The 27,276-nt window shown below is 50.2% G+C and overlaps 1 protein-coding gene across 24 annotated transcripts; it reads left to right on the top strand.

Annotated features, from left to right (window-relative positions):
* The first annotated feature begins 11 nt into the window (after window positions 1-11).
* LOC132457220 (histone-lysine N-methyltransferase NSD2-like) lies at window positions 12-23,587 on the top strand. Of its 24 annotated transcripts, none has more exons than XM_060051327.1 (26): window positions 12-471; window positions 1,701-2,477; window positions 2,893-3,120; window positions 3,166-3,216; window positions 3,256-3,300; window positions 3,340-3,378; window positions 3,418-3,625; window positions 3,755-3,915; window positions 5,290-5,703; window positions 6,467-6,647; window positions 8,712-8,821; window positions 9,037-9,133; window positions 9,345-9,457; window positions 10,433-10,534; window positions 10,945-11,071; window positions 12,009-12,227; window positions 12,749-12,928; window positions 13,358-13,514; window positions 14,009-14,211; window positions 14,636-14,739; window positions 15,559-15,828; window positions 17,353-17,469; window positions 18,947-19,088; window positions 20,546-20,652; window positions 21,161-21,350; window positions 23,294-23,587. In XM_060051327.1, exons 2-26 carry the CDS (start codon window positions 1,719-1,721, stop codon window positions 23,497-23,499), a joined length of 4,530 nt encoding a protein of 1,509 aa, XP_059907310.1. In that variant the 5' UTR covers window positions 12-471; window positions 1,701-1,718; the 3' UTR covers window positions 23,500-23,587. The 24 variants fall into 24 exon arrangements, with proteins under 24 accessions (XP_059907310.1, XP_059907308.1, XP_059907316.1 ...); XM_060051325.1 differs by having other exon boundaries at window positions 3,166-3,219; XM_060051333.1 differs by having other exon boundaries at window positions 2,893-3,012; window positions 3,154-3,216; window positions 3,340-3,625.
* The last annotated feature ends 3,689 nt before the right edge of the window (window positions 23,588-27,276 follow it).

The following is a 27,276-nucleotide window of genomic DNA, read 5'->3' as shown; positions in this document are numbered from 1 at the left end:
CAAACGTATTCTGAGAATAAACTCAGATTATAATGTAATTCAATCATTATAATCTGATAAATAACAATTGTTATAAAATAAAAGACGAGGTAAATCCCCTTTGAGTCGCACCGTGCGGAAGGCCGCCCCCTGTCGGCGGACGTCGGACTGCAGCCGTCACACAAAGCCTTTCTAGAATAACCACTTCGGCTTCGGGATAAAGTCTGATCGTTTTGATTAAGAACATGTGACTTAACTTCATATGTAATCTGCTGGAAACTGAAACGCGTTAAATGCTTTGATTATCCAGATTTGACCCATCTTTTAGTCTGTTTTTAGAAAGGACCGGTTGGAAGTTGGAACGGACTGCGGCTCCCGGCCAATCAGAAGTGAGTATTTTTCGCGCTGGTCGGAGCAGAGTTTGAGTTTCCCGCTCGTGATAAACCTCTGATGGACTTTATCACTTTTATCCGTTGTGGAGGATTTTAACAGGTAACAGCAAATCAACCGCCATCTACATATTATGACTTTTGGGAAAATGCAATGGCATGACTTTGTGTAAACACACTTGTGAGTCTTTGGCGGCCGTAGAGTTACTGTTAACGCTAGCCCTGGACAACAAGCCCTAGTGCTAACACATGAGCCCAAGCGCTAACGGGGCTGCTAGTAGCTTAGCACTAGTGCTAACGGAGTTGCTAGTAGCTTAGCAATAGCGCTAACGGGGCTAGCCGTCTCTTGGATCATTATGTAGGAGTTTGAATGAGCTGTCATGCCGGACCCGGCAGCGACAGTGTGTATCGCCCACTGTCACACTGCATTACTGTTTAGTTGATACTGGATTCAGTTCTCAGTGGTGCATAAAGTACTCTGAGCGCCTGATGGTCGGTTCCCGGGGATGTCTATTTACCGGGGGGCTGATCATGGAGAGTGGGGCTTGACGGCTCTGGGTCTGAGCCCATCACTGGAGTGTTGCTCCGGGGGTTAGCCAGAGCCCATGTAGTCAGGACATTTCCTAATAATGTGGCTAGCCTCAAGTAGATAAGGTCTACAACACGGAAAGAATGACCGATCCTTTTCCAAGTCATAGAAGCACAACAACTTCGGTTATTTGAGAGAGATGCTTATTTTATTTTGAACATTATAGATGGTATCCACTCCCATCTGCTCTCTTTAGGGGGTAAAGGAGTACTGCTAGCCGGTAGCCATCCACCCGTCTGCATGCGGTGCCCTGGCTCCCTTCCTCCCCATTGATCACCGCTAGGAGTGAGCCCCCGTACATGTACAGCTAGGAGTTCGCCTCTATACACATAGAGCTATGAGTGAGCATCTGATCACAGATCTAGGAGCTAATCTCTTGACATGTAGATGGTAGAAGGCCTCTGTCCAGATGGACGATGATTAACTGTGTTTTCCCTAACACTCGCAGTGAACGGCCGGCGTGCCAAATTGTTCTAAACAATCATTGCTTCAATGTATTAAAAAAAAAATAGCAGCTTGTTGATTGTGTTACTGGAGTTTCTATAGAGAATAATGCCACCACAGGTGCAATTCTTTCATTTTCACACTTTCGAGTACTGAAATAACAATTTCACACAATATTATTGCACCCTAACAACCAAAGCATATCGGCTTTTCAACCCTTTCTTTGGCAGTAACATGTAGTATTTATCTGATCTTCTGGGGGCTGTCTAACAGACTCCATGTGTATGTGTGTTCTCCAGCTGAGCTCAGTGGATGGGATGGAGGGCGTAGGAAGCTCCCTGCCCTCAATGCCTGAGCCGGCCAGCCCGCTCAGCATGAAGCCTCAGTCCGACCCCGCCCGCAAGGGCCGCACCGACCCCAGCACCGACCCCACTCTCCTGCTGGACCCGGCCACCCCGGTCCAGGACGGCGCTCTACAGAAGATGGCGGCCCACAATAACAACAACCACCACGAGCGGCTGAAGGACCTGACCTCCCGCGTGCTGAACGGCGACCAAGACAAGCTGCCCAAGCTGTGTTCCCCCCCGGACATCCCCGTCCTGAAGGGTGCCGACGCCCCGCCCGCCATCGCCTCCCTACAGCGCAAAGCACCGCCCCCCACAGTGGACCCGGGCCCGAAGGGGCAGCTCACCCATCTGGCCGGCGAGTTTATCTTCTCCGGGAGCGATGAGGTGAAGAAGAGGAAGGGGAGGGCACCCAAAACCAAGCCTCCTGTAAAGTCCCTCCCCCAAACCAGTCCCACAAGGCCCACAACCTCCGCCACCGGCACCACCGGCCACCTGCCCAACGGCACCACCAGCCACCTGCCCAACGGCACCACCGGCATCCTGCTCATCGGCACCACCGGCCCCCTGCCAAACGGCCCTTCCAGCTTCCTGCCCATTGGCACCACCAACACCACCGTTACCACCAGCCTCTTGCCCACTGGCGTCACCAGCCTCCTGCTCACTGGCACCACCAACACCACCAGCGTCTTGCCCACAGAAGCCACCAGCACCACTGTGGCCTCCTCCCAGGTAGGAACCCTTCTCAATGTAGACATGGCTTTCTTTTTCGTCTAGGGACCTAAAGGACCTAAAGGAGCATAGCCAAATCTGGTACTCTAGTCTCAGGATAGAGTCCCATCTAACACTAAAGGAAATGGTTGATTTGGGTTCTTGTATTAAACACACTATTTCCTAGGAAGTTAGAGGGGATTTAAAAGAGTTCGGCGGGTTGATGACCTCGCTTTATAAATGACATGGTTAATGTTATTATAACGGTAGTTTAGTTATAAGATGACCTTGCTTTATAAATGACATGGTTGATGTTATTATTGAGGTAGTTTAGTACGATATATTACACATAGTTATATATTACATGATTATGATATTATGGAAATAGTTTACAACCCTTTTATAGCATGTGTCTGAATCTCCCTGGATTCCACAGCTGCCCCAGCTGTCCCTCCAGCAGGAGGTGAAGGATAAAGAGGAGGTTGGAGAGGAGGCGACGGAGAGCCAGGGCATTAAGGAGGTGCAGCCAGCGGTTGGAGAGAAGAAGACGGAGAGCGTTAAGGAGCTGGAGCAGGAGCAGGTGGTTGGAGAGAAGAAGACGGAGAGCGTTAAGGAGCAGGAGCAGGTGGTTGGAGAGGAGAAGACGGAGAGCGTTAAGGAGCAGGTGGTTGGAGAGAAGAAGACGGAGAACGTTAAGGAGCTGGAGCAGGAGCAGGTGGTTGGAGAGAAGAAGACGGAGAGCGTTAAGGAGCAGGAGCAGGTGGTTGGAGAGGAGGAGACGGAGAGCGTTAAGGAGCAGGTGGTTGGAGAGGAGGAGGCCGAGAGCGTTAAGGAGCAGGAGCAGGTGGTTGGAGAGGAGGAGAGCGTTAAGGAGCAGGAGCAGGTGGTTGGAGAGGAGGAGACGGAGAGCGTTAAGGAGCAGGTGGTTGGAGAGAAGAAGACGGAGAGCGTTAAGGAGCAGGAGCAGGTGGTTGGAGAGGAGGAGGCCGAGAGCCAGGGCATTAAGGAGGTGCAGCCGGCGGTTGAAGCTGTAAAGGAGCAGTCTGCTCCAGTGGTCAGCTTCTCTGTGGGTGATGTGGTGTGGACCAAGGTGTCGGGATACCCCTGGTGGCCGTGCATGGTCTCTACTGACCCAGAGCTGGAGCATCACACCAAGCCCAAACCCAGAGGTAACCTTCTGTTCCTGGTAGTATGTGAGCGGCAGGTCTAACTAACCTATGCTTACGGGAAATGTGTCTCATAATGAACAGATAATTCAACCCTGCTTGACTCCAGATGTGGCCGTCTCTCTCCCACAGCCCATGGTCCTCCAGCACTCCTGTACCACGTGCAGTACTTCGGGGACTGTCCTGAGCGGGGCTACATCCTGGAGAGCAACATGGTGCCGTTCCGTGGAGAGGAACAGTATGAGCAACTACAACAGGCCAACAAACAGCCAGCCGTCCGTATTGTCAAGAAGGTAAGGCTGGACGTCTAATAGCTGCTTGAATCCAAGGTCTACTTTCCTTTCAAGAGAACCTATTCACTATTATGCAGTTATTACTTAGTCATTAAATGTTACATTAAGTTAATTGTTATGTAAGTGTGGTTTAAATAAAATGCTTTTAAAAAAATAAAATAAAATGGTGATGCAAACCGAATCGTGAGTTGGTGTATCGTTACAGCCCTAATTAAATGTATACGTACGGGCGCTAGAAGTAAGAGAACAGCGGCCATCATCAGAAAGGCCAAATAAGGGGTGACCGGATTATCATCGGTTTGTTTTGGATATTGGGTTAGGTGGTGCTGGTTTGGGTGGTGCTGGTGTGAGCGTTGTGTGTCTCCAGTGGGTGGTGCCGGTTTGGGTGGTGCTGGTGTAAGCGTTGGGTGGTGCCGGTTTGGGTGGTGCTGGTGTAAGCGTTGTGTGTCCCCAGTGGGTGGTGCCGGTTTGGGTGGTGCTGGTGTAAGCCTCGTGTGTCTCCAGTGGGTGGTGCTGGTTTGGGTGGTGCTGGTGTAAGCCTTGTGTGTCTCCAGTGGGTGGTGCCGGTTTGGGTGGTGCTGGTGTAAGCCTCGTGTGTCTCCAGTGGGTGGTGCCGGTTTGGGTGGTGCTGGTGTAAGCCTCGCGTGTCTCCAGTGGGTGGTGCCGGTTTGGGTGGTGCTGGTGTAAGCCTCGTGTGTCTCCAGTGGGTGGTGCCGGTTTGGGTGGTGCTGGTGTAAGCCTTGTGTGTCCCCAGTGGGTGGTGCCGGTTTGGGTGGTGCTGGTGTAAGCCTCGTGTGTCTCCAGTGGGTGGTGCTGGTTTGGGTGGTGCTGGTGTAAGCCTCGTGTGTCTCCAGTGGGTGGTGCCGGTTTGGGTGGTGCTGGTGTAAGCCTCGTGTGTCTCCAGTGGGTGGTGCCGGTTTGGGTGGTGCTGGTGTAAGCCTCGTGTGTCTCCAGTGGGTGGTGCCGGTTTGGGTGGTGCTGGTGTAAGCCTCGTGTGTCTCCAGTGGGTGGTGCCGGTTTGGGTGGTGCTGGTGTAAGCCTCGCGTGTCTCCAGTGGGTGGTGCCGGTTTGGGTGGTGCTGGTGTAAGCCTTGTGTGTCTCCAGTGGGTGGTGCCGGTTTGGGTGGTGCTGGTGTAAGCCTCGCGTGTCTCCAGTGGGTGGTGCCGGTTTGGGTGGTGCTGGTGTAAGCCTTGTGTGTCTCCAGTGGGTGGTGCCGGTTTGGGTGGTGCTGGTGTAAGCCTCGTGTGTCTCCAGTGGGTGGTGTCGGTTTGGGTGGTGCTGGTGTAAGCCTCGTGTGTCTCCAGTGGGTGGTGCTGGTGTAAGCCTCGTGTGTCCCCAGTGGGTGGTGCTGGTGTAAGCCTCGTGTGTCTCCAGCAGGGCAACGCCTCGGTGCCCAGGAAGTTCCGCGCCCAGTGGAGCGAGGGCGTGGGCCAGGCCCGCGAGGCCCTCGGCCTGTCTCTAGACCAGCGCATGGAGCGCTACTCCTACGTCTACAGCCCAGACGGGCTGCGCCTCAACCCCCACGTGGTGGAGCAGCTGGCCAGACCCCCGCCGGTGGAGGAGCTGAGGCCAGGGGAGACCCCGGCCGGGGAGCAGGGGGCCGCCTCCCGTCTGGTCCCCCCCCCCCTGGGACCGACGGCCCCCCCGGGCCCCGGCCCGTCCACAGGGCAGCGAGAGGCGGCGGCCATGGGGGGGAGAGCTGGGAAAGGAGCGCAGGCCGGCCCCAAGAAGAGACGGAGAGGTCCCTCCAGCGCTGAAGACCACCTCCTGCCCGAGCCTCACATACAGGTGAGCGGCCTGCACACGCTGCTGGGGCGGCGCTGGGGCAGCATGAACATGGTCATGTGTTTGTTCTATTTTTAGAGTACGTCCTTTTATTTAAAAGGACGTACTCTACTGTAAAAGGCCCCAAACAAGTTGTGAGTCGATTCAGAGCGATGGAACACAGGAATTGCATATATACATTTTTATAAATACAAAAAATATATCTTGCACCATTATGTGCAATATCTATACTATACTATAGTAAAGTGTATACATATATATACTTTTAATGTCTTTGCCTGCCCGTTTTCTGGTATTTATGGCATTTTACAACCAATTACAATTAGGGCATTTAGCAGACGCTTTTATCCAAAGCGACTCACATCGGTTAACTTAATACACACATTGACACACCGACGGCGGAGTCGACCATGCAAGGAGACAGCCAGCTCGTCAGGGGCAGTTAGGGTTAAGTGTCTTGCTCAGGTTGAACTAGACAACTGCTCTACCTCCTGAGCTAAGACAATACTACCATACTACCGTGCCATACTACTCTAATATCCTTATCATACTCATTTCAATCATCTTTTTAAAAATCCAAACTCCTTCTTTGAACACTTGCCCTTTAGAAATGCTCTGTGCCTGCATACTTCCCAGCTGGGGGAGAAAGAGAGGGCTGTCTAATCTTATCAAAATGAACGACCAGGTCAACCAGATGTCGGCACGGCCCTGCTTCGAGACGCTGCGCGAGAAGCGTGTGATTGAGTGTTCCTGTATTATGCTGTAGGAGTCCGGCTCCGCAGTGCGTCCGGAGGCGTCCGCAGAGGTTGGTGGGACTCTGCTGAAGAGGAAGAGGAAGAGGGCAATCCAGAAAAACACAACCAACGCACTTTCAGCAACCCTCAGCAAACCAGACGTAGCAGTGAAGAAAAGGTCCAGGAAACCTCCAGCCCAGAACGCCCTCTCTGGTTGGTGTAAACTCTCTGGTTCACTACTATATTAACCTCTGGGTGGTGTAAACTCTGGTTCACTACTATATTAACCTCTGGTTGGTGTAAACTCTCTGGTTCACTACTATATTAACCTCTGGTTGGTGTAAACTCTCTGGTTCACTACTATATTAACCTCTGGTTGGTGTAAACTCTCTGGTTCACTACTATATTAACCTCTGGGTGGTGTAAACTCTGGTTCACTACTATATTAACCTCTGGGTGGTGTAAACTCTGGTTCACTACTATATTAACCTCTGGGTGGTGTAAACTCTGGTTCACTACTATATTAACCTCTGGGTGGTGTAAACTCTGGTTCACTACTATATTAACCTCTGGGTGGTGTAAACTCTGGTTCACTACTATATTAACCTCTGGGTGGTGTAAACTCTGTTTCACTACTATATTAACCTCTGGGTGGTGTAAACTCGCTGGTTCACTACTATATTAACCTCTGGGTGGTGTTGCCTCTGGTTCACTACTATATTAACCTCTGGGTGGTGTTACCTCTGGTTCACTACTATATTAACCTCTGGGTGGTGTTGCCTCTGGTTCACTACTATATTAACCTCTGGGTGGTGTTACCTCTGGTTCACTACTATATTAACCTCTGGGTGGTGTTAACTCTGGTTCACTACTATATTAACCTCTGGGTGGTGTTACCTCTGGTTCACTACTATATTAACCTCTGGGTGATGTAAACTCTGGTTCACTACTATATTAACCTCTGGGTGGTGTTACCTCTGGTTCACTACTATATTAACCTCTGGGTGGTGTTACCTCTGGTTCACTACTATATTAACCTCTGGGTGGTGTTACCTCTGGTTCACTACTATATTAACCTCTGGGTGGTGTTACCTCTGGTTCACTACTATATTAACCTCTGGGTGGTGTTACCTCTGGTTCACTACTATATTAACCTCTGGGTGGTGTTACCTCTGGTTCACTACTATATTAACCTCTGGGTGGTGTTAACTCTGGTTCACTACTATATTAACCTCTGGGTGGTGTTACCTCTGGTTCACTACTATATTAACCTCTGGGTGGTGTTACCTCTGGTTCACTACTATATTAACCTCTGGGTGGTGTAAACTCTGGTTCACTACTATATTAACCTCTGGGTGGTGTTACCTCTGGTTCACTACTATATTAACCTCTGGGTGGTGTTGCCTCTGGTTCACTACTATATTAACCTCTGGGTGGTGTTACCTCTGGTTCACTACTATATTAACCTCTGGGTGGTGTTAACTCTGGTTCACTACTATATTAACCTCTGGGTGGTGTTAACTCTGGTTCACTACTATATTAACCTCTGGGTGGTGTTACCTCTGGTTCACTACTATATTAACCTCTGGGTGGTGTTAACTCTGGTTCACTACTATATTAACCTCTGGGTGGTGTTAACTCTGGTTCACTACTATATTAACCTCTGGGTGGTGTTACCTCTGGTTCACTACTATATTAACCTCTGGGTGGTGTTACCTCTGGTTCACTACTATATTAACCTCTGGGTGGTGTTACCTCTGGTTCACTACTATATTAACCTCTGGGTGGTGTTGCCTCTGGTTCACTACTATATTAACCTCTGGGTGGTGTTACCTCTGGTTCACTACTATATTAACCTCTGGGTGGTGTAAACTCTGGTTCACTACTATATTAACCTCTGGGTGGTGTTACCTCTGGTTCACTACTATATTAACCTCTGGGTGGTGTTACCTCTGGTTCACTACTATATTAACCTCTGGGTGGTGTTAACTCTGGTTCACTACTATATTAACCTCTGGGTGGTGTAAACTCTGGTTCACTACTATATTAACCTCTGGGTGGTGTAAACTCTGGTTCACTACTATATTAACCTCTGGGTGGTGTTACCTCTGGTTCACTACTATATTAACCTCTGGGTGGTGTTACCTCTGGTTCACTACTATATTAACCTCTGGGTGGTGTTAACTCTGGTTCACTACTATATTAACCTCTGGGTGGTGTAAACTCTGGTTCACTACTATATTAACCTCTGGGTGGTTTTTGCTCTTGTCTTGTTAGCCAAGAAGAAGACGTCCGCCAAGACTCCGGCAACGAAAAGTACAGCCGAGCAGGAGGACCAGAAGCCCAAGAGGAAACGCAACACTGGCAAACAGACGGACAAACCAAAGGTGACCTGCTAGCCCTCGTCATTCACCCTGGGGACCTCCCAGGCCCAGCTGACCTCCCAGGCCCAGCTGACCTCCCAGGCCCAGCTGACCTCCCAGGCCCAGCTGACCCCGGCTCTGGCCCAGAGTAGCACTGCCTTCAGCGGTCCCGGCATGAGAAGGTTCTACAGTCTAGTCTCCGTGTCAACCCTGACCTGGTGCGCCTTGTCCCGCTGCAGGTGGGGAAGCTAGAGACGCCCAAGAGGCAGAGGAAGAGGAAGACCACAGAGGAAGCTGCTGAACCGGCCAAGAAGAGGAGGAAAGGCTCTGTCTCGGGTAACTCTCTCCTCTCTGATCTTCTGGTACACAGAAACCATCCCTGCTGCAGATGATACTGTCTGCCTTCTTGCCGTTGAACTGAACGGTGCTGCGTTTGCTCTGTATGCTGCAGCAGTTCACACCCTGCCGCCACCATCTCCTCTCATCCCTCTGCTCTCCGTCGATATGATTGGCTAGTTTGAGATGTTAACTGCTTTATGCCCCGCAGTCGACCAATCACCTCAGAAGCAGCCAAGCTGCAAGAGGAAACAGGAAGTGGACCCTCAGGCCACGCCCTCCAAGGCCAAGAAGAGGCGTTCCTCTCCCTGTCCCGAGTCAGAGGTAAGAGGGCAAGGGTCAAACTTTAGGTGGAGGGCATGATGATGGCTCTCACTCATGCTACATCCAGCCTCTACAGCAGGTGTAGAGGTGATGGAGCGGGTGTAGAGCTGATGGTGTAGAGGTGATGGAGCGGGTGAAGAGGTGATGGTGATGGAGCAGGTGTAGAGGTGATGGTGATGGAGCAGGTGTAGAGGTGATGGTGATGGAGCAGGTGTAGAGGTGATGGAGCGGGTGTAGAGGTGATGGAGCGGGTGTAGAGGTGATGGAGCAGGTGTAGAGGTGATGGAGCAGGTGTAGAGGTGATGGAGCAGGTGTAGAGGTGATGGTGATGGAGCAGGTGTATAGGTGATGGTGAAGGAGCAGGTGTAGAGGTGATGGAGCAGGTGTAGAGGTGATGGTGATGGAGCAGGTGTATAGGTGATGGTGAAGGAGCAGGTGTAGAGGTGATGGAGCAGGTGTAGAGGTGATGGTGATGGAGCAGGTGTATAGGTGATGGTGAAGGAGCAGGTGTAGAGGTGATGGAGCAGGTGTAGAGGTGATGGAGCAGGTGTAGAGGTGATGGTGAAGGAGCAGGTGTAGAGTAGGGCTGCACGATTATTGCCGAAATGATTATCACGAAAAAAATCGTTTGAATTTCTACCACCCCCTAGTGGTAGGAGCCACACACTGTGCTCAGCTGCAAATTGCCGCCAGGCCACGCCCCCCCCCCCCCCCCCCCCTTTTGTCGCGCCGCTGTGTGCAGGATGGGCTCACGCAGTCGCAGACAGGGAGCGCTTGATTTGCTTTGCAGCGGAGGTAGAGCGTATACTGCATGGGTGGGGCTCGTTTCTTTTTTGTTTCATTTTTTTGCGGATGGATTATTTAAAAAAATATATCGCGAGAACACCGTGTCATCGATATATTGTGCAGCCCTAGTGTAGAGGTGAAGAAGCAGGTGTAGACGTGATGGTGCAGCTGTTGGTTCCTTTGCTCCAGGGCTCTGGCAGTGAGGAGCGTCCCGACTCGCCCAGTGACTGCCTGGACGACCCCAAGAAGACGGAGAGGCTCAGCGGAGCCAGGAAGGAGCTGGTCTGCCAGGTGAGGCTGCAGACTGTTTAAAGCTAATCTGTTGACGCGTGTGCTGTGGGACTCCCTACCCGTTTCCATACTTACTGGAGGGAGAGGGTTGGGGTAACGATGATCTGGGGTCACACCCCAACGCTTGCAGCTGTAGAAACTAGACCCTCACACTCCCTCATGCTTTGTGTGTTAGATGGTCTATTACACGTCTTTACTGCTCAACTCCGATTGGTCAATCACAGCATTCAGTGGTCTGTTATTTCAAAAAAAATACAAGTGTGTGTGTGCGCGTGTGTCCAGTTATTGATTGTTTAAGTATCTGTCATTATTGTGACCTAAAGCCTTTCAGGCTTCCCCTTATCTCTGTTGTAGGGTGGTTTGCGTTCTCTGTGTGGTTTCAGTCATTCGTTGTGCGTCTGTTCCTCCAGGTGTGTGAGCAGCCCGCTGAGGACCTGCTGGCCTGTGAGGGTCCGTGTTTTGGGATGTTCCACCTGTCCTGCTTGGGTCTCACCGTGAGGCCAGAGGATAAGCTCCTGTGTCAGGAGTGTACGACAGGTGAGTCTCTTGACAACACCTGGCTGACCACGGTCGGCTGAAACCTGCAGAGTCAGGATCTCTTTATCGTCATTGCACATGGTACAACCAGATTTAAAGGCAATCCAGATGTTGCGTTTCACAACATTTTAAATATATTGTGGCAACCCCGATCATCGGCGGCTGGGATTTTCAAAGGAGACGCTCCAAACAGGGTTGCGGGTCAACGTTTCTTATTCGTTCACCTCACGTGTAAAAAGGTAAAACAAAGGACAACATAAGTTCTTCCTCGAAAAGGGTCCGTCTCCGGGTCTGGTCCGGCTGCAAGGTCAGCGTCTCTATCGCTCCCGTCTTCTCCCACTCAGTCCTGGGGGGAAGCGTATTAGCGTTAGGATGGGTTTGTGCGATCTCCCCTTACCGCGTCTCTCCAACTCGGCTGTCCTCCCGGCACGAGCCCCAGGGCTGAGAGAGCCGCGAATGAATGGAGAAGCAGGCTATTTAAGCTGCTTCTCCACCGGTTCCTCAGGCGCTCTTCATCTCCTTAATTGGCAACGGACGGGTTGCCACAATATAAGAAAGGTAAAAAATCGATACAATTGATAAAATCGAAGCAATTTTTTTTAAAATATACAAATAACAAATGAGGATAATCATTTTTATTTTTATTTATTTTTTGCACAGTAGTGTTGTCCAGTTTTTTAATAGTTCAAATTGGTACATTCAGGATGTTTTTAAGGTGCTTGTGAAATTAGATGTAGGAGGAGAGCCTTGCTCCCAGGTGAGCCTTGGCACCAGGTGAGCCTTGGCACCAGGTGAGCCTTGGCACCAGGTGAGCCTTGCTCCCAGGTGAGCCTTGGCACCAGGTGAGCCTTGGCACCAGGTGAGCCTTGGCACCAGGTGACCCTTGCTCCCAGGTGAGTCTTGTGACCATCTGACCGTTAACCTCCCCCTTCTCCAGACATCCACCCCTGCTTCGTCTGTAAGCAGACCGAGGGTCCGGCGGCTCTGGGGGCTGCGCTGCGGCGCTGCTACGTGCCCAACTGTGGGAAGCTGTACCATGAGGCGTGCGCCCGCCTCAACCCGCTCAGCGTGTTCGACCAGCGTGGCCTCCGCTGCCCGCTGCACACCTGCCTCAGCTGCCACCTGGGCTGCCGCTCCAACGGCAAGGCCACCAAGGGTAAGGCTACGCTATGGCTATGCTACGCTACACTAGGGTGGGGCTAGGCTACGCTAGGGTGAGGCTAGGCTACGCTAAGGTGAGGCTAGGCTAGGGTGAGGTTACACTATGCTAGGCTAGGGTGAGTCTGTGTACTATGCTAGGGTGAGGCTAAGCTAAGGCTACACCATGCTAGGCTAGGGTGAGGCTACAGTAGGCTAGGGTGAGGCTATGCTAGGCTAGGGTGAGGCTACCCTAGGCTGGGGCTACGCTATGCTAGCATAGGGTGAGGCTACACTATGCTAGGCTAGGGTGAGGCTACACAATGCTAGCCTAAGGTGAAGCTACATTAGGCTAGGGTGAGGCTATGCTACGCTATGGTATTGCCTCACTACGCTAGGGTGAGGCTACAATACGCTAGGGAGAGGTTATGCTACCCGTGTGTGAGGCTATGCTAGGGTGAGGATAGGCTAGGGTGAGGATAGGCTACGCTAGGCTAGGATGAGGTGTGTGTGTGTTATCTAACATGTTTGTGTGTGTAGGTAAGATGATGCGGTGCCTGCGCTGCCCGGTAGCCTACCATGTAGGAGATGTGTGTGTGTCGGCCGGCAGCCAGGTGGTCACCAGCACGGCGCTGGTCTGCACCAGCCACTTCAACGCCAAGAAGGGCTACAGCCACCACAGCCACGTCAACGTCAGCTGGTGCTTCGTCTGCTCCAAAGGTAGGCCACGCCTTCCCCCTGCCCCCGGCAGCCTACCTTGGATTCCTCACGCTCAAGGGCTGATTGTGCTTCCACATTGATTAAACGCAATTTTAGACCCTCCTTGAGTCCAACGCAAGGGCCTGAGGTGCGCCTCCAAAAATGTTTAACCTTGCGTCGAGGAGACGCAACGTCTGTGATTGGTCCGCTCACTAAAACCCGACGCAGAACCAAGACAGGTTCATGACTGCGTCGAAGCGTCCTTGCGTTGTGTCAACGTGGAACCATAATCCGCCCTTCAGGAAGGCTGGGTTATAACCAGAGACGCAGGTTTCCCTTGGGTCGGGTATTGATGTGTGTGTGTGTGTGTGTGTGTGTGTGTGTGTGTGTGTGTGTGTGTGTGTGTGTGTGTGTGTGTGTGTGTGTGTGTGTGTGTGTGTCTCTCTACAGGGGGTCAGCTGCTGTGCTGTGAGTCGTGTCCGGCCGCGTTCCATCCGGACTGTCTCAACATCTCCATGCCCGAGGGCAGCTGGTTCTGCAACGACTGCCGGGCCGGGAAGAAGCCCAAGTACCAGGACGTGATCTGGGTCAAACTGGGCACCTACAGGTGGGTGGGGATCCAGAGTGGAAGGGTGGAGCTCTCACCTGGATCTGCAGCAGTGTGGGCGTCGCCAAAGAGGAGACCTTGTATCATTTGGTCTAGGGCTGAACGATTTGGAGAAGTAATCGAATTGCGATTATTTTGACCATTATTGCGATTGCAATTGAATATGTGATTTATTTTGATTGATTAAGTTCCTTATGTTGTATTATTCACTAAAAAAGCAATAAATCATTTTTTTAATATGACCAACACAACATTGGAAGCAGTCAACATATAAACTGCTCTTTCCTTTTGGCCAGGCCGATGTGTTGAGAGGATTTTAACTATTGAATTGTGAAATAAATATAACTCTCCAGTCAGTAACGGTAACAATCACAGTCTTTGCGATTTCTACATCGCGTTCTATTACATTGGGATTTCGATTTGAATTCGACTAATCGTTCAGCACCTATTGGGTCTCTGGGGAGTCATAACGCAGACGGTTCATTGCTCTCCAGGTGGTGGCCGGCAGAGATCCGACACCCGCGCACCGTGCCCACCAACATCCAGCACCTGCGCCACCAGATCGGAGAGTTCCCCGTCTTCTTCTTTGGCTCCAAGGACTTCTTCTGGACCCACCAGGGCCGGGTGTTCCCCTACATGGAGGGCGACCGCGGCAGCCGGCACCAGAAGACCAACATAGGCAAGGTCTTCAAGAACGGTGAGGATCTGCTCCAAGACTCGACCACGCTGCATGCCTTGCCTCCTGTGAGAGCAGAAAGGTCCTGGAACAGGATGAACAGGAACCCTGTGATGTCATCGTGAAGGCAAAGGGGGAATCTCTTTTACATTTAGAGGATTTAGCAGTCGCCTTTATCCAAAGCGACTTACAACCATTTATACACACATTCACACACCGATGGTGGAGTCAACCGACAGCCAGCACATCAGGGGCAGTTAGGTTAGGTGCCTTGCTCAGGGACACCTCGACACTCCGTTAGGAGGAGCCGGGGAACCAGTCAACCCGCTCTACCTCCTGAGCCACTCTTGAATCCCTTGTTTCAGCCCGTATTAATCCGATGTTTCGAGTCACAGGCTGTTTAGCCTTCACTGTGCGTGACACATTTCTTTCCCACAATCCTCAGCTCTTCTGGAGGCGGAGGAACGCTTCAAGGAGACCAAGCTGAAGCGAGAGACCAAGGAGGCTCAGGAGAACAACAAGAAACCTCCCCCCTACAAGTTCATCAAGGTCTCGGACGGTGTTTAATGGTGCTTTAGAAGCTGTGTGCAGTACCAGGCTCGACCACCAGGTCTCTCTATAAAGCATACCATCCATGTTGAAGTAGCTTCCGCTAGTTCCTGAGGTTTTAATTAGAAGTTTTAAGTCAGAATGTTGCTGAGGTTCTGGGACGGTTCAGGCTGGATCTTTGTAGGTTCTATTTAGAGCTGTGTAGGTTCTATTTAGAACTGTGTAGGTTCTAGATGGAATGTTTTGGCTCCAGAGTGTCTTGGTACCGGTGTGATCTACACGGTACCGCATCCTCTCGGAGCGAGAGAAACCAAACGGGATGGGATTGGGAATGTCACACATCAGCTCAGTGTGATGTTACAGTAACCCAAACCACATGATCTACAGTAACCACAGCATGTTACAGTAACCACATGATCTACAGTAACCACAGCAGGTTACAGTAACCACAGCACGTTACAGTAACCACATGATCTACAGTAACCACAGCAGGTTACAGTAACCACATGATCTACAGTAACCACATGATCTACAGTAACCACAGCATGTTACAGTAACCACATGATCTACAGTAACCACAGCATGTTACAGTAACCACAGCACGTTACAGTAACCACATGATCTACAGTAACCACATGATCTACAGTAACCACATGATCTACAGTAACCACATGGTCTACAGTAACCACAGCATGTTACAGTAACCTAAAATGGTATGTGGGGGGGTCAGTTGTTAGAATACGATCCATTTTGAAGTAGCTTCCTCGCTCTACTGACCCGCTCTACTGACCCGCTCTACCTCGACCGCTCTCCCTGCAGGTGAACCGGCCCTGTGGGAAGGTGCAGGTGAGCACGGCGGACGTGTCGGAGATCCCCAAGTGTAACTGCCGTCCGTCGGACGAGCGTCCGTGCGGCTTCGAGTCGGAGTGCCTGAACCGCATGCTGCTGTACGAGTGCCACCCCCAGGTGTGCCCCAACGGGACCCGCTGCTGCAACCAGGACTTCAGCAAGCGCCTGTACCCCGACACCAAGATCATCAAGACCGCCGGCAAGGGCTGGGGCCTAATCTGCCTCCGCGACATCAAGAAGGTAGGCCGCTGCTGATTGGCCGACTGTGAGGGGGGGCGGGGTCTTGTTCCTAGAGAGCTTCCTGAACTTCAGCTGGATTCACACCGCTGTCTTCAGGACAAACCTCTTCCTCCCCGGTGTTCTGCAGCAAGCTAGTTAGTTAGTTAGTGTCGAGTTGGTTAATGAGTGATGGTGCTGTGTGTCCTGCAGGGGGAGCTAGTTGGTTAGTGACTTAGTTGGTAGGTTAGTGGTTAGTTGGTTAGGTAGTAGGGATGGGCATGAGGAATCGATTACCCAAGTACTCCTCGTTACAAATGAACTCGGTTGGTGGACAGGCACTCTCGAGTTTGCATACACACACAAACAAAGTTTTCTGAAGCAAATGTATCAATTTTCTGTGCGGCGCCACTAACGCATGGCGTGGGCACAAAGCAAATGAAATGTATCCATTTCTGTGTGGCGCGTGCCGTGCCGTGTGCAGGCACGCCAGAATTCGAAAAGTTAAGAGATGGCAGTTAAAGCAAAGCGCAGCGAAGAATTGAAATACTTTAAAGAAATAGGAGATCATAAGGTGAAATGTAAAATATGGCAAGCGAAATCGAGCTACCAGAGTACTACAAGTACTATGCGGCAACATATGCTCCTGAAACACAACGGTGAATTCGGGAATGCAGACCCGCAGCAACCAAGTGTGTCGGCTATTTTCACCGCCGCAAGACGCAGCTGTAATCCCGGCCGTGTAGAGAAGATCACAACGCTGAGTATTTCCATAGTCCATTTGCTGCCGTTTTATTTGCAGCTTTAAATTATTTGCAATGGTTAGGCTACTTGTTTCGTTTTTGTTTTTTTTAAACTGTTACAGGCCTTGGTTCGACGTGATTTAAATTGTGAGACGCATATTTATTTTTGCAAGGAAAATGTGTTTTGAACGTTTGCAAAAATAAATAATGAATACTCTGATTACTCTGACTGTTTTGATGGAGAATAAGCATTACATGTTTGGTTGGTAATATTGCCGTTCATCATTAGGCCCATTCCTGCTGCAGATGCGTTGCATTCTAAAAATAGATTTGATTTAACGAGTACTCGATTGATCACTCGAGTTTGGAATTTACTACTCGTGCCCATCCCTAGTAGTGATGGTGCTGCGAGTCTTGCAGGGGAGCTAGTTAGTAAGTGGTTAGTTTGTGAGTTAGTTAGTGATGTTGCTGTGTGTCCTGCAGGGGGAGCTAGTTAGTCAGTAGGTTAGTGGTTAGTTGGTTAGGTAGTGATGGTGCTGTTTGTCCTGCAGGGGGAGTTAGTTAGTTATTTGGTGGTTAGTTGATTAGTAAGTGATTATGCTGTGTTTCCTGTAGGGGGTGTTAATTAGTTAGTTAGTGGTTAGTTGGTTAGTGGTGGGTTAGTTAGTTAGTGATGGTTCTGTGTGTCCTTTAGGGGGAGTTTGTGAACGAGTACATCGGGGAGCGGGTCGATGAGGAGTTAGTAGGTTAGTTAGTTAGTGGTTAGTTAGTTGGTTAGTGAGTGATGGTTCTGTGTGTCCTGCAGGGTGAGTTTGTGAACGAGTACATCGGGGAGCTGATCGATGAGGAGGAGTGCCGAGCCCGGATCCGGTTCGCCCAGGAGAACAACATCTCCCACTTCTACATGCTCACCATCGACAAGGTACCAGCCCCCTCCTGGAGCTGTGGAGGTTCTATTTAGAGCTGTGTAGGTTATATTTAGAGCTGTGTAGGCTCTATTTAGAGCTGTGTAGGTTCTATTTAGAGCTGTGTAGGTTCTATTTAGAGCTGTGTAGGTTCTATTTAGAGCTGTGTAGGTTCTATTTAGAGCTGTGTAGGTTCTATTTAGAGCTGTGTAGGTTCTATTTAGAGCTGTGTAGGTTCTATTTAGAACTGTGTAGGTTCTAGATGGAATGTTTTGGCTCCAGAGTGTCTTGGTACCGGTGTGATCTACACGGTACCGCATCCTCTCGGAGCGAGAGAAACCAAACGGGATGGGATTGGGAATGTCACACATCAGCTCAGTGTGATGTTACAGTAACCCAAACCACATGATCTACAGTAACCACAGCATGTTACAGTAACCACATGATCTACAGTAACCACAGCATGTTACAGTAACCACAGCACGTTACAGTAACCACATGATCTACAGTAACCACAGCAGGTTACAGTAACCACATGATCTACAGTAACCACATGATCTACAGTAACCACAGCATGTTACAGTAACCACAGCATGTTACAGTAACCACAGCATGTTACAGTAACCACATGATCTACAGTAACCACAGCAGGTTACAGTAACCACAGCACGTTACAGTAACCACATGATCTACAGTAACCACCCACATGATCTACAGTAACCACAGCATGTTACAGTAACCACATGATCTACAGTAACCACATGATCTACAGTAACCACAGTGTGTTACAGTAACCACAGCACGTTACAATAACCACATGATCTACAGTAACCACATGATCTACAGTAACCACATGATCTACAGTAACCACATGATCTACAGTAACCACATGGTCTACAGTAACCAGTGTGTTACAGTAACCACATGATCTACAGTAACCACATGATCTACAGTAACCACATGATCTACAGTAACCACAGCACGTTACAGTAACCACATGATCTACAGTAACCACAGCATGTTACAGTAACCACAAGATCTACAGTAACCACATGGTCTACAGTAACCACATGATCTACAGTAACCACATGATCTACAGTAACCACATGATCTACAGTAACCACATGATCTACAGTAACCACAGCACGTTACAGTAACCACATGATCTACAGTAACCACATGGTCTACAGTAACCACATGATCTACAGTAACCACAGCACGTTACAGTAACCACATGGTCTACAGTAACCACATGATCTACAGTAACCACAGCACGTTACAGTAACCACATGGTCTACAGTAACCACATGATCTACAGTAACCACATGATCTACAGTAACCACAGTATGTTACCGTAACCATATGATCTACAGTAACCACAGCATATTACAGTAACTACTACAGTGTGTTACAGTAACCACATGATCTTCAGTAACACTAACATGTTACAGGCACCACACCATGTTACAGTAACCCACCCCATGTTGTGTCCAGGACCGGATCATCGATGCCGGGCCCAAGGGCAACTACTCACGGTTCATGAACCACAGCTGCCAGCCCAACTGTGAAACGCAGAAGTGGACGGTGAACGGAGACACCCGGGTCGGGCTGTTCGCTGTCTGCCCCATCCCAGCAGGTAAGGAGGGTTAGACAGTACAGAGAGGTCATTAAGGAGCAGGGGTTAGACAGTACAGAGAGGTCATTAAGGAGCAGGTAGGGGTTAGACAGTACAGAGACAGGTCATTAAGGAGCAGGTAGGGGTTAGACAGTACAGAGACAGGTCATTAAGGAGCAGGTAGGGGTTAGATGGTACAGAGACAGGTCATTAAGGAGCAGGTAGGGGTTAGACAGTACAGAGACAGGTCATTAAGGAGCAGGTAGGGGTTAGACCGTACAGAGACAGGTCATTAAGGAGCAGGTAGGGGTTAGACAGTACAGAGACAGGTCATTAAGGAGCAGGTAGGGGTTAGACAGTACAGAGAGGTCATTAAGGAGCAGGTAGGGGTTAGACAGTACAGAGACAGGTCATTAAGGAGCAGGTAGGGGTTAGACAGTACAGAGACAGGTCGTTAAGGAGCAGGTAGGGGTTAGACAGTACAGAGAGGTCATTAAGGAGCAGGTAGGGGTTAGACAGTACAGAGAGGTCATTAAGGAGCAGGTAGGGGTTAGACAGTACAGAGACAGGTCATTAAGGAGCAGGTAGGGGTTAGACAGTACAGAGACAGGTCATTAAGGAGCAGGTAGGGGTTAGACGGTACAGAGACAGGTCATTAAGGAGCAGGTAGGGGTTAGACAGTACAGAGACAGGTCATTAAGGAGCAGGTAGGGGTTAGACAGTACAGAGACAGGTCATTAAGGAGCAGGTAGGGGTTAGACAGTACAGAGACAGGTCATTAAGGAGCAGGTAGGGGTTAGACAGTACAGAGACAGGTCATTGAGGAGCAGGTAGGGGTTAGACAGTACAGAGACAGGTCATTAAGGAGCAGGTAGGGGTTAGACAGTACAGAGACAGGTCATTAAGGAGCAGGTAGGGGTTAGACAGTACAGAGACAGGTCATTAAGGAGCAGGTAGGGGTTAGACAGTACAGAGACAGGTCATTAAGGAGCAGGTAGGGGTTAGACAGTACAGAGACAGTTCATTAGACAGTACAGAGAGGTCATTAAGGAGCAGGTAGGGGTTAGACAGTACAGAGACAGGTCATTAAGGAGCAGGTAGGGGTTAGACAGTACAGAGACAGGTCATTAAGGAGCAGGTAGGGGTTAGACAGTACAGAGACAGTTCATTAAGGAGCAGGTAGGGGTTAGACAGTACAGAGAGGTCATTAAGGAGCAGGTAGGGGTTAGACAGTACAGAGACAGGTCATTAAGGAGCAGGTAGGGGTTAGACAGTACAGAGACGGGTCATTAAGGAGCAGGTAGGGGTTAGACAGTACAGAGAGGTCATTAAGGAGCAGGTAGGGGTTAGACAGTACAGAGAGGTCATTAAGGAGCAGGTAGGGGTTAGACAGTACAGAGACAGGTCATTAAGGAGCAGGTAGGGGTTAGACAGTACAGTCTGGCCCGCCCTCAGACTGACCAGGTGTGCGTCTGCAGGTACGGAGCTCACCTTCAACTACAACCTGGACTGTCTGGGCAACGAGAAGACGGTGTGTCGCTGCGGGGCGCCCAACTGCAGCGGGTTCCTGGGGGACCGACCCAAGGTGAGCCTGCCTCTGCAGCCTCGGGGAACACCACTCGTAGGACGTCTTCAGCATGAAGAGAGATATTGAAGTACTTATATGAGGGCTGTCAAACGATTCAGAAATGTAACGGCGTTAATCTCAATGTGTCGGTGAGTTAACTCCCGATTCATCCCTACTCTTTTTTATTATATTTTAAATCCACTACAATTGAAGTCTAATTAGATTGTCTAACGGAAGGCCACATTATCATTCATAACAAATGTACTTATTGACTCACACAGTTTGGGTTGAATATGAAAGCCACCGATTTGGGAATCGTAAACAGGCAGTTAATTAGTATAATGGTAAAGTTAACCTACAGTTACGACACGTGAAGTTAAATCCAAATATTTAGCGCCACAGATTGGGGAGCTGTCATCAGTCGCTCCCTGCTCTGATCTGAAGGCGGCCGCTGGGTCCTTTGAGGAGGGGGTGTAGGGTCAGTGTAGTACTGGAGTAGAGGATGACGTGGCTGCTCCGTGTTCAGACGTCCAGCGCCGCTCCCTCTGAGATGAAGGTGAAGAGGGTGAAGAGGAGGAAGAGGAGGAGTGAGGGCAAGCGGTCGGAGGACGAGTGCTTCCGCTGCAGAGACGGGGGACAGCTGGTGATCTGTGGCAAGAAGAGCTGCACCAAGGCCTACCACCTGGCCTGTCTGGGGCTGGCCAAGAGGCCCTTCGGTAAGACCCCCCCTAACCCACCACCTAGACCCCCTAGCCCCCTAACCTACCATCTAGACCCCCTGCCCCCCCTAACCCACCACCTAGACCCCCTAACCCACCACCTAGACCCCCTTACCCCCTAACCCACCACCTAGACCCCCTTACCTCCTAACCCACCACCTAGACCCCCTTACCCCCTAACCCACCACCTAGACCCCCTAACCCACCACCTAGACCCCCTTACCCCCTAACCCACCACCTAGACCCCCTAACCCACCACCTAGACCCCCTTACCCCCTAACCCACCACCTAGACCCCCTTACCTCCTAACCCACCACCTAGACCCCCTAACCCACCACCTAGACCCCCTAACCCACCACCTAGACCCCCTTACCCCCTAACCCACCACCTAGACCCCCTAACCCACCACCTAGACCCCCTAACCCACCACCTAGACCCCCTTACCCCCTAACCCACCACCTAGACCCCCTAACCCACCACCTAGACCCCCTTACCTCCTAACCCACCACCTAGACCCCCTAACCCACCACCTAGACCCCCTAACCCACCACCTAGACCCCCTTACCTCCTAACCCACCACCTAGACCCCCTAACCCACCACCTAGACCCCCTTACCCCCTAACCCACCACCTAGACCCCCTAACCCACCACCTAGACCCCCTAACCCACCACCTAGACCCCCTTACCCCCTAACCCACCACCTAGACCCCCTTACCCCCTAACCCACCACCTAGACCCCCTAACCCACCACCTAGACCCTCTTACCCCCTAACCCACCACCTAGACCCCCTAACCCACCACCTAGACCCCCTAACCCACCACCTAGACCCCCTAACCCACCACCTAGACCCCCTAACCCACCACCTAGACCCCCTTACCCCCTAACCCACCACCTAGACCCCCTTACCCCCTAACCCACCACCTAGACCCCCTTACCTCCTAACCCACCACCTAGACCCCCTAACCCACCACCTAGACCCCCTAACCCACCACCTAGACCCCCTTATCCCCCTAACCCACCACCTAGACCCACTTACATCAGACCCAGTGTGTGTGACTGTTGTGTTGGTGGTGGATGATGACCTGACAGACCCAGTGTGTGTGACTGTTGTGTTGGTGGTGGATGATGACCTGACAGACCCAGTGTGTGACTGTTGTGTTGGTGGTGGATGATGACCTGACAGACCCAGTGTGTGACTGTTGTGTTGGTGGTGGATGATGACCTGACAGACCCAGTGTGTGACTGTTGTGTTGGTGGTGGATGATGACCTGACAGACCCAGTGTGTGACTGTTGTGTTGGTGATGGATGATGACCTGACAGACCCAGTGTGTGACTGTTGTGTTGGTGGTGGATGATGACCTGACAGACCCAGTGTGTGACTGTTGTGTTGGTGGTGGATGATGACCTGACAGACCCAGTGTGTGACTGTTGTGTTGGTGGTGGATGATGACCTGACAGACCCAGTGTGTGTGACTGTTGTGTTGGTGGTGGATGATGACCTGACAGACCCAGTGTGTGTGACTGTTGTGTTGGTGGTGGATGATGACCTGACAGACCCAGTGTGTGTGACTGTTGTGTTGGTGGTGGATGATGACCTGACAGACCCAGTGTGTGACTGTTGTGTTGGTGGTGGATGATGACCTGACAGACCCAGTGTGTGACTGTTGTGTTGGTGGTGGATGATGACCTGACAGACCCAGTGTGTGTGTGACTGTTGTGTTGGTGGTGGATGATGACCTGACAGACCCAGTGTGTGACTGTTGTGTTGGTGGTGGATGATGACCTGACAGACCCAGTGTGTGACTGTTGTGTTGTGTGTGTGACGGCTGTGTTGTGTGTGTGACGGCTGTGTTGTGTGTGTTACGGCTGTGTTGTGTGTGTGACGGCTGTGTGTGTGACGGCTGTGTTGTGTGTGTGACGCTGTGTTGTGTCCCGCAGGGCGCTGGGACTGCCCGTGGCACCACTGTGACGTGTGCGGGAGGGCGTCGAAGGCCTTCTGCCAGCTGTGTCCCAACTCCTTCTGCAGCTCCCACCAGGAGGGGGCGCTGCAGGAACGCCCCCCCCCCCCCCTCCTCCTCCTCCTCCTCCTCCTCACAGCTGTGCTGCCTGGAGCACGACCTCCAGGACTAAACCACCGGGACTAGACCACCTGGACGAGACCTCCAAGACAAGACCTCCAGGACCCCCCTCTGGACTAGACCACCTGGGAACCCCCTGGACTAGACCACCTGGGAACCCCCTGGACTAGACCACCTGGACTAGACCACCTGGACTAGACCACCAGGACCCCCCCCTGGACTAGACAACCTGGGCTCCCCCCTGGACTAGACCACCTGGGCTCCCCCCTGGACTAGACCACCTGGACTAGACCACCAGGACCCCCCCCTTGACTAGACCACCAGGACCCCCCCCTGGACTAGACCACCTTGACGAGACCACCAGGACTCCCCCCTGGACTAGACCACCTTGACTAGACCACCAGGACCCCCCCTGGACTAGACCACCGGGCCCCCCCTCTTGGCTAGACCATCAGGGATCTCCAGGACCCCCCCCTGGACTAGACCACCAGGACCCCCCCATGGACTAGACCACCTTGACTAGACCACCAGGACCCCCCCCCCTGGACTAGACCACCTGGGCTCCCCCCTGGACTAGACCACCAGGACCCCCCCCTGGACTAGACCACCTTGACTAGACCACCAGGACCCCCCCCCTGGACTAGACCACCTGGACTAGACCACCGGGACCCCCCTCTTGGCTAGACCATCAGGGATCTCCAGGCCCCCCCCCCTGGACTAGACCTCCCGTCTGAGTCCTCGGGGTCAGTGGTCGGAGGGTCCCCTTCTGGACGGAGGCTAGCAGTAGATGGATCCCTGTATTACGTTGTCTGTGAAGCAATACCAAAATGATGATTGACATGTTTAGTTCTTCTGGAGATAGACCAGCTAGCTAGCGGCGACCCATAGATTGGAGACGGCTTTTAGTTTGAGTTTGATCTGAAACTTCCTCTTAATTTATTTGGAGAGGAAACGTTTTTTTTCGTAGTTTTCAAAAGGTTTAAAGGGTCTATAACACTACTGTTAACCTGAAACCGTTCAGTGTTTTAGCTTGTTTATAAAGATATAAGATATATATAAATATATAGTGTATACTGAGGTGGCCTCTAGCAGTTACTCTTCCTACTGATGAATACAGACATCAAGAACTCGTCATCAAATATTGTCCAGCAAGTAAACATTCTCAAAACTGGCTTTCATTTTACACAACGTCAAGATAGAGATGTATTTTTTTATTATTTTTAATGGCACCTTTTGTTTTTATTTGTTCTGTTTTCTTTCTCCTCATTCTGTGTGTGCGTTTTATGTCAGACTAATGTGTACATAATGTATAAGTCCTCATAGTGATGCATCTATTGTAAATACCATTTGATCTCTTCGGTTTGTTTGGCCTTTTGTTTTTTTTCCGATGCAGGGCTTTTACACTTTAGTGCAAGATTTCATAGCTCTTGAATCATGGAATAAAAGCGGTTGAAAAAGGATGTGTACTTTTTTTCATTTTGGAGCCTTTTTTATGTACCAATATCTATTATTTGTCTTTGCAGATAGATTCAGACCAAGCATAAACTCAAGACTTCACACCCACCGTTTCTGAAGAGAGCAACATCTAACTAGAAAGATTGGTGCAGCGTTCTAAACATTTGGTTTTAGATTATGCTATGTACGAAACTAAGTCCCTCAAAGTACATATAGGGTGATAATATTGCAACAATAATAAAATAGTATCAGGAGATTAAAGAAATGATTACAGTAAAAAGTATTCAACTTCCCAATTTTTTCAATTGTTTCCCCTCACCCTGCTTTTGTGATGAATCGTTTAAAAATAGCTATCCTTTAGATATGCTAGACTTATTATCATTAGTCTGGGACCATTAATGTATCCTACATAATACTGTTTTTTTGTCCATTTGTAAAACTGAATAAGATACATGTCGCACTCTACAAGCGGACGCTATGTACGACAGGTTGCCCTCTAGGTGGACACTATAGCTGTGTTCGAAATCGTTCCCTATCATGGATGTAGTGCACTAAATAGGGTGCACGCCATTTTGTAGGGTGTTCGAATTCTCAGTGGTCCACTATATAGGGCACTATATAGTGGACTTAAAATAGGGTACATACGATGTTCCCTACATGTTACTCCCGTATACCACAATGCAATGCGGTTGTATTTTTCCAGGGGAGAAGAAGAAGCCGAATAACCGCGAAAACGAATACATTTAATGATGGAGTCTCCGGCTTTCGTTTAGAAATGTCAACAATTTATTTGGGATTTAACGTTGAATATTTAACATTCAAAATTAATTAAACAAGGAAATGTAACATTCAACATCAATACAACCTCCAGCTTTCGTCGTGAGTGCCCGGTTTGTTTCGTTTGTTTACATGATGTGGGCGCATCTGTCTGCGTCACACAAATACCCGGCGCATTTACTGACGCAAATGACGTTTAGAAATGTTCAGCGTAGTGTCCGAATTCTCGTTCCCTATTCCCTATATAGTGCACTATATCATGTACACTATATAGGGAATAGGGAACGAGTGTATAGGGAACGATTTCGAACACAGCTTATGTATGACATGTTGCCCTCTATTGGTGGACGCTATGTACGATATGTTGCCCCCTACAGGTGGACGCCATGTACAACATGTTGCCCTCTAATAGGCATGTGCCCCTGACTGCAGCCCGCTGATCGAGGAGGAGCTAAATGTGGGCGGGCTTAAACGTTTAACCCCGCCCACATTTAAGGAAAATTCCGCGCAGGATCATGGACTCAGACGGAAATACGTTCTCCCGCTTTCTGCAGAAAGCGGGAGAACGTATTTCCGTCTGAGTCCATGATACTGCGCGCTTTTCTGCCTAGAGGTAAGTTGCCGCTCTCTGTTCGTTTACATTGCTTGCTATGGGCCAGAAAAATACCTTGATACTTGCCTTTGTCAAACATTTATGGAAGCTTTTTTTTTTCTTCTTTACAGATCAAAATTTCTTGCCTTGGGTGAAAATTAAAATCAATGATGCAAAGTCTTCTGTCTTTGGTTTATTTGAATTAGCTAATATAACTGAGTGTACGAAATAATATGTGTCTATACTAAAAAAGACATTTGAAATGACAAGTTAAAAGTAGGAATGTCTCAGTCTATCAAATGCATTAACCTTTTTCCATATTACCGGTAAGTCATTACCATTACCGCTGTGCTGTGCTGTATTGATGTTTGAGAATGTGCTGCCGGATCTCCGCCACCAGATGGCGCCCGAGAGGGTAAAACCATGATACTGAGTCCATGATGCTGCGCGGAATTTTCCTTAAATGTGGGCGGGGTTAAACGTTTAAGCCCGCCCACATTTAGCTCCTCCTCGATCTGCGAGCTGCAGTCAGGGGTTACTCCTAATAGGTGGACGCTATGTACGATATGTCGCCCCCTACAGGTGGACGCTCTGTACGCAGCCAGACATCAGATCAACTGCGGTTCTCATTGGACCAAATTCGACGAGTTAACGTATCGTAATTTGTCCTGAAAGTGAGCATGGATTAGCCTGGCACCGCCCATCTACCTACTTCCGCTCAATTTTCATTTCACTTCAGTACTAGGGCTGTTTCCCAAAGTGAAGGCTGCAGCCTTGCTAGGACGCGTCCTTGCTAGTCGCGTTCTATGGAGATGAGACTAGAGTGCTAGCTCGAGTGCTTCCTAGCGTTTGTAACGTTCAGACTTTGGAACGACTTGGTATTGTGGAAGCGCTTCCGCTTCCGCTTTTTAATACTGCGTGTCCGTTTGTAAACACATGTGCGCTTATGAATAAAACATGGCAGCAATCAAGGTAATCGATATTTATTTGACTTTTGTCTGTTATGAATGCGGTCATGT

The sequence above is a fragment of the Gadus macrocephalus genome, chromosome 5 (genome assembly GCF_031168955.1).
Source record: "Gadus macrocephalus chromosome 5, ASM3116895v1".
NCBI lineage: Eukaryota > Metazoa > Chordata > Actinopteri > Gadiformes > Gadidae > Gadus > Gadus macrocephalus.
Note: the sequence above shows the minus strand (reverse complement) of the source record. Positions and strands in the feature narration are given on the sequence as shown.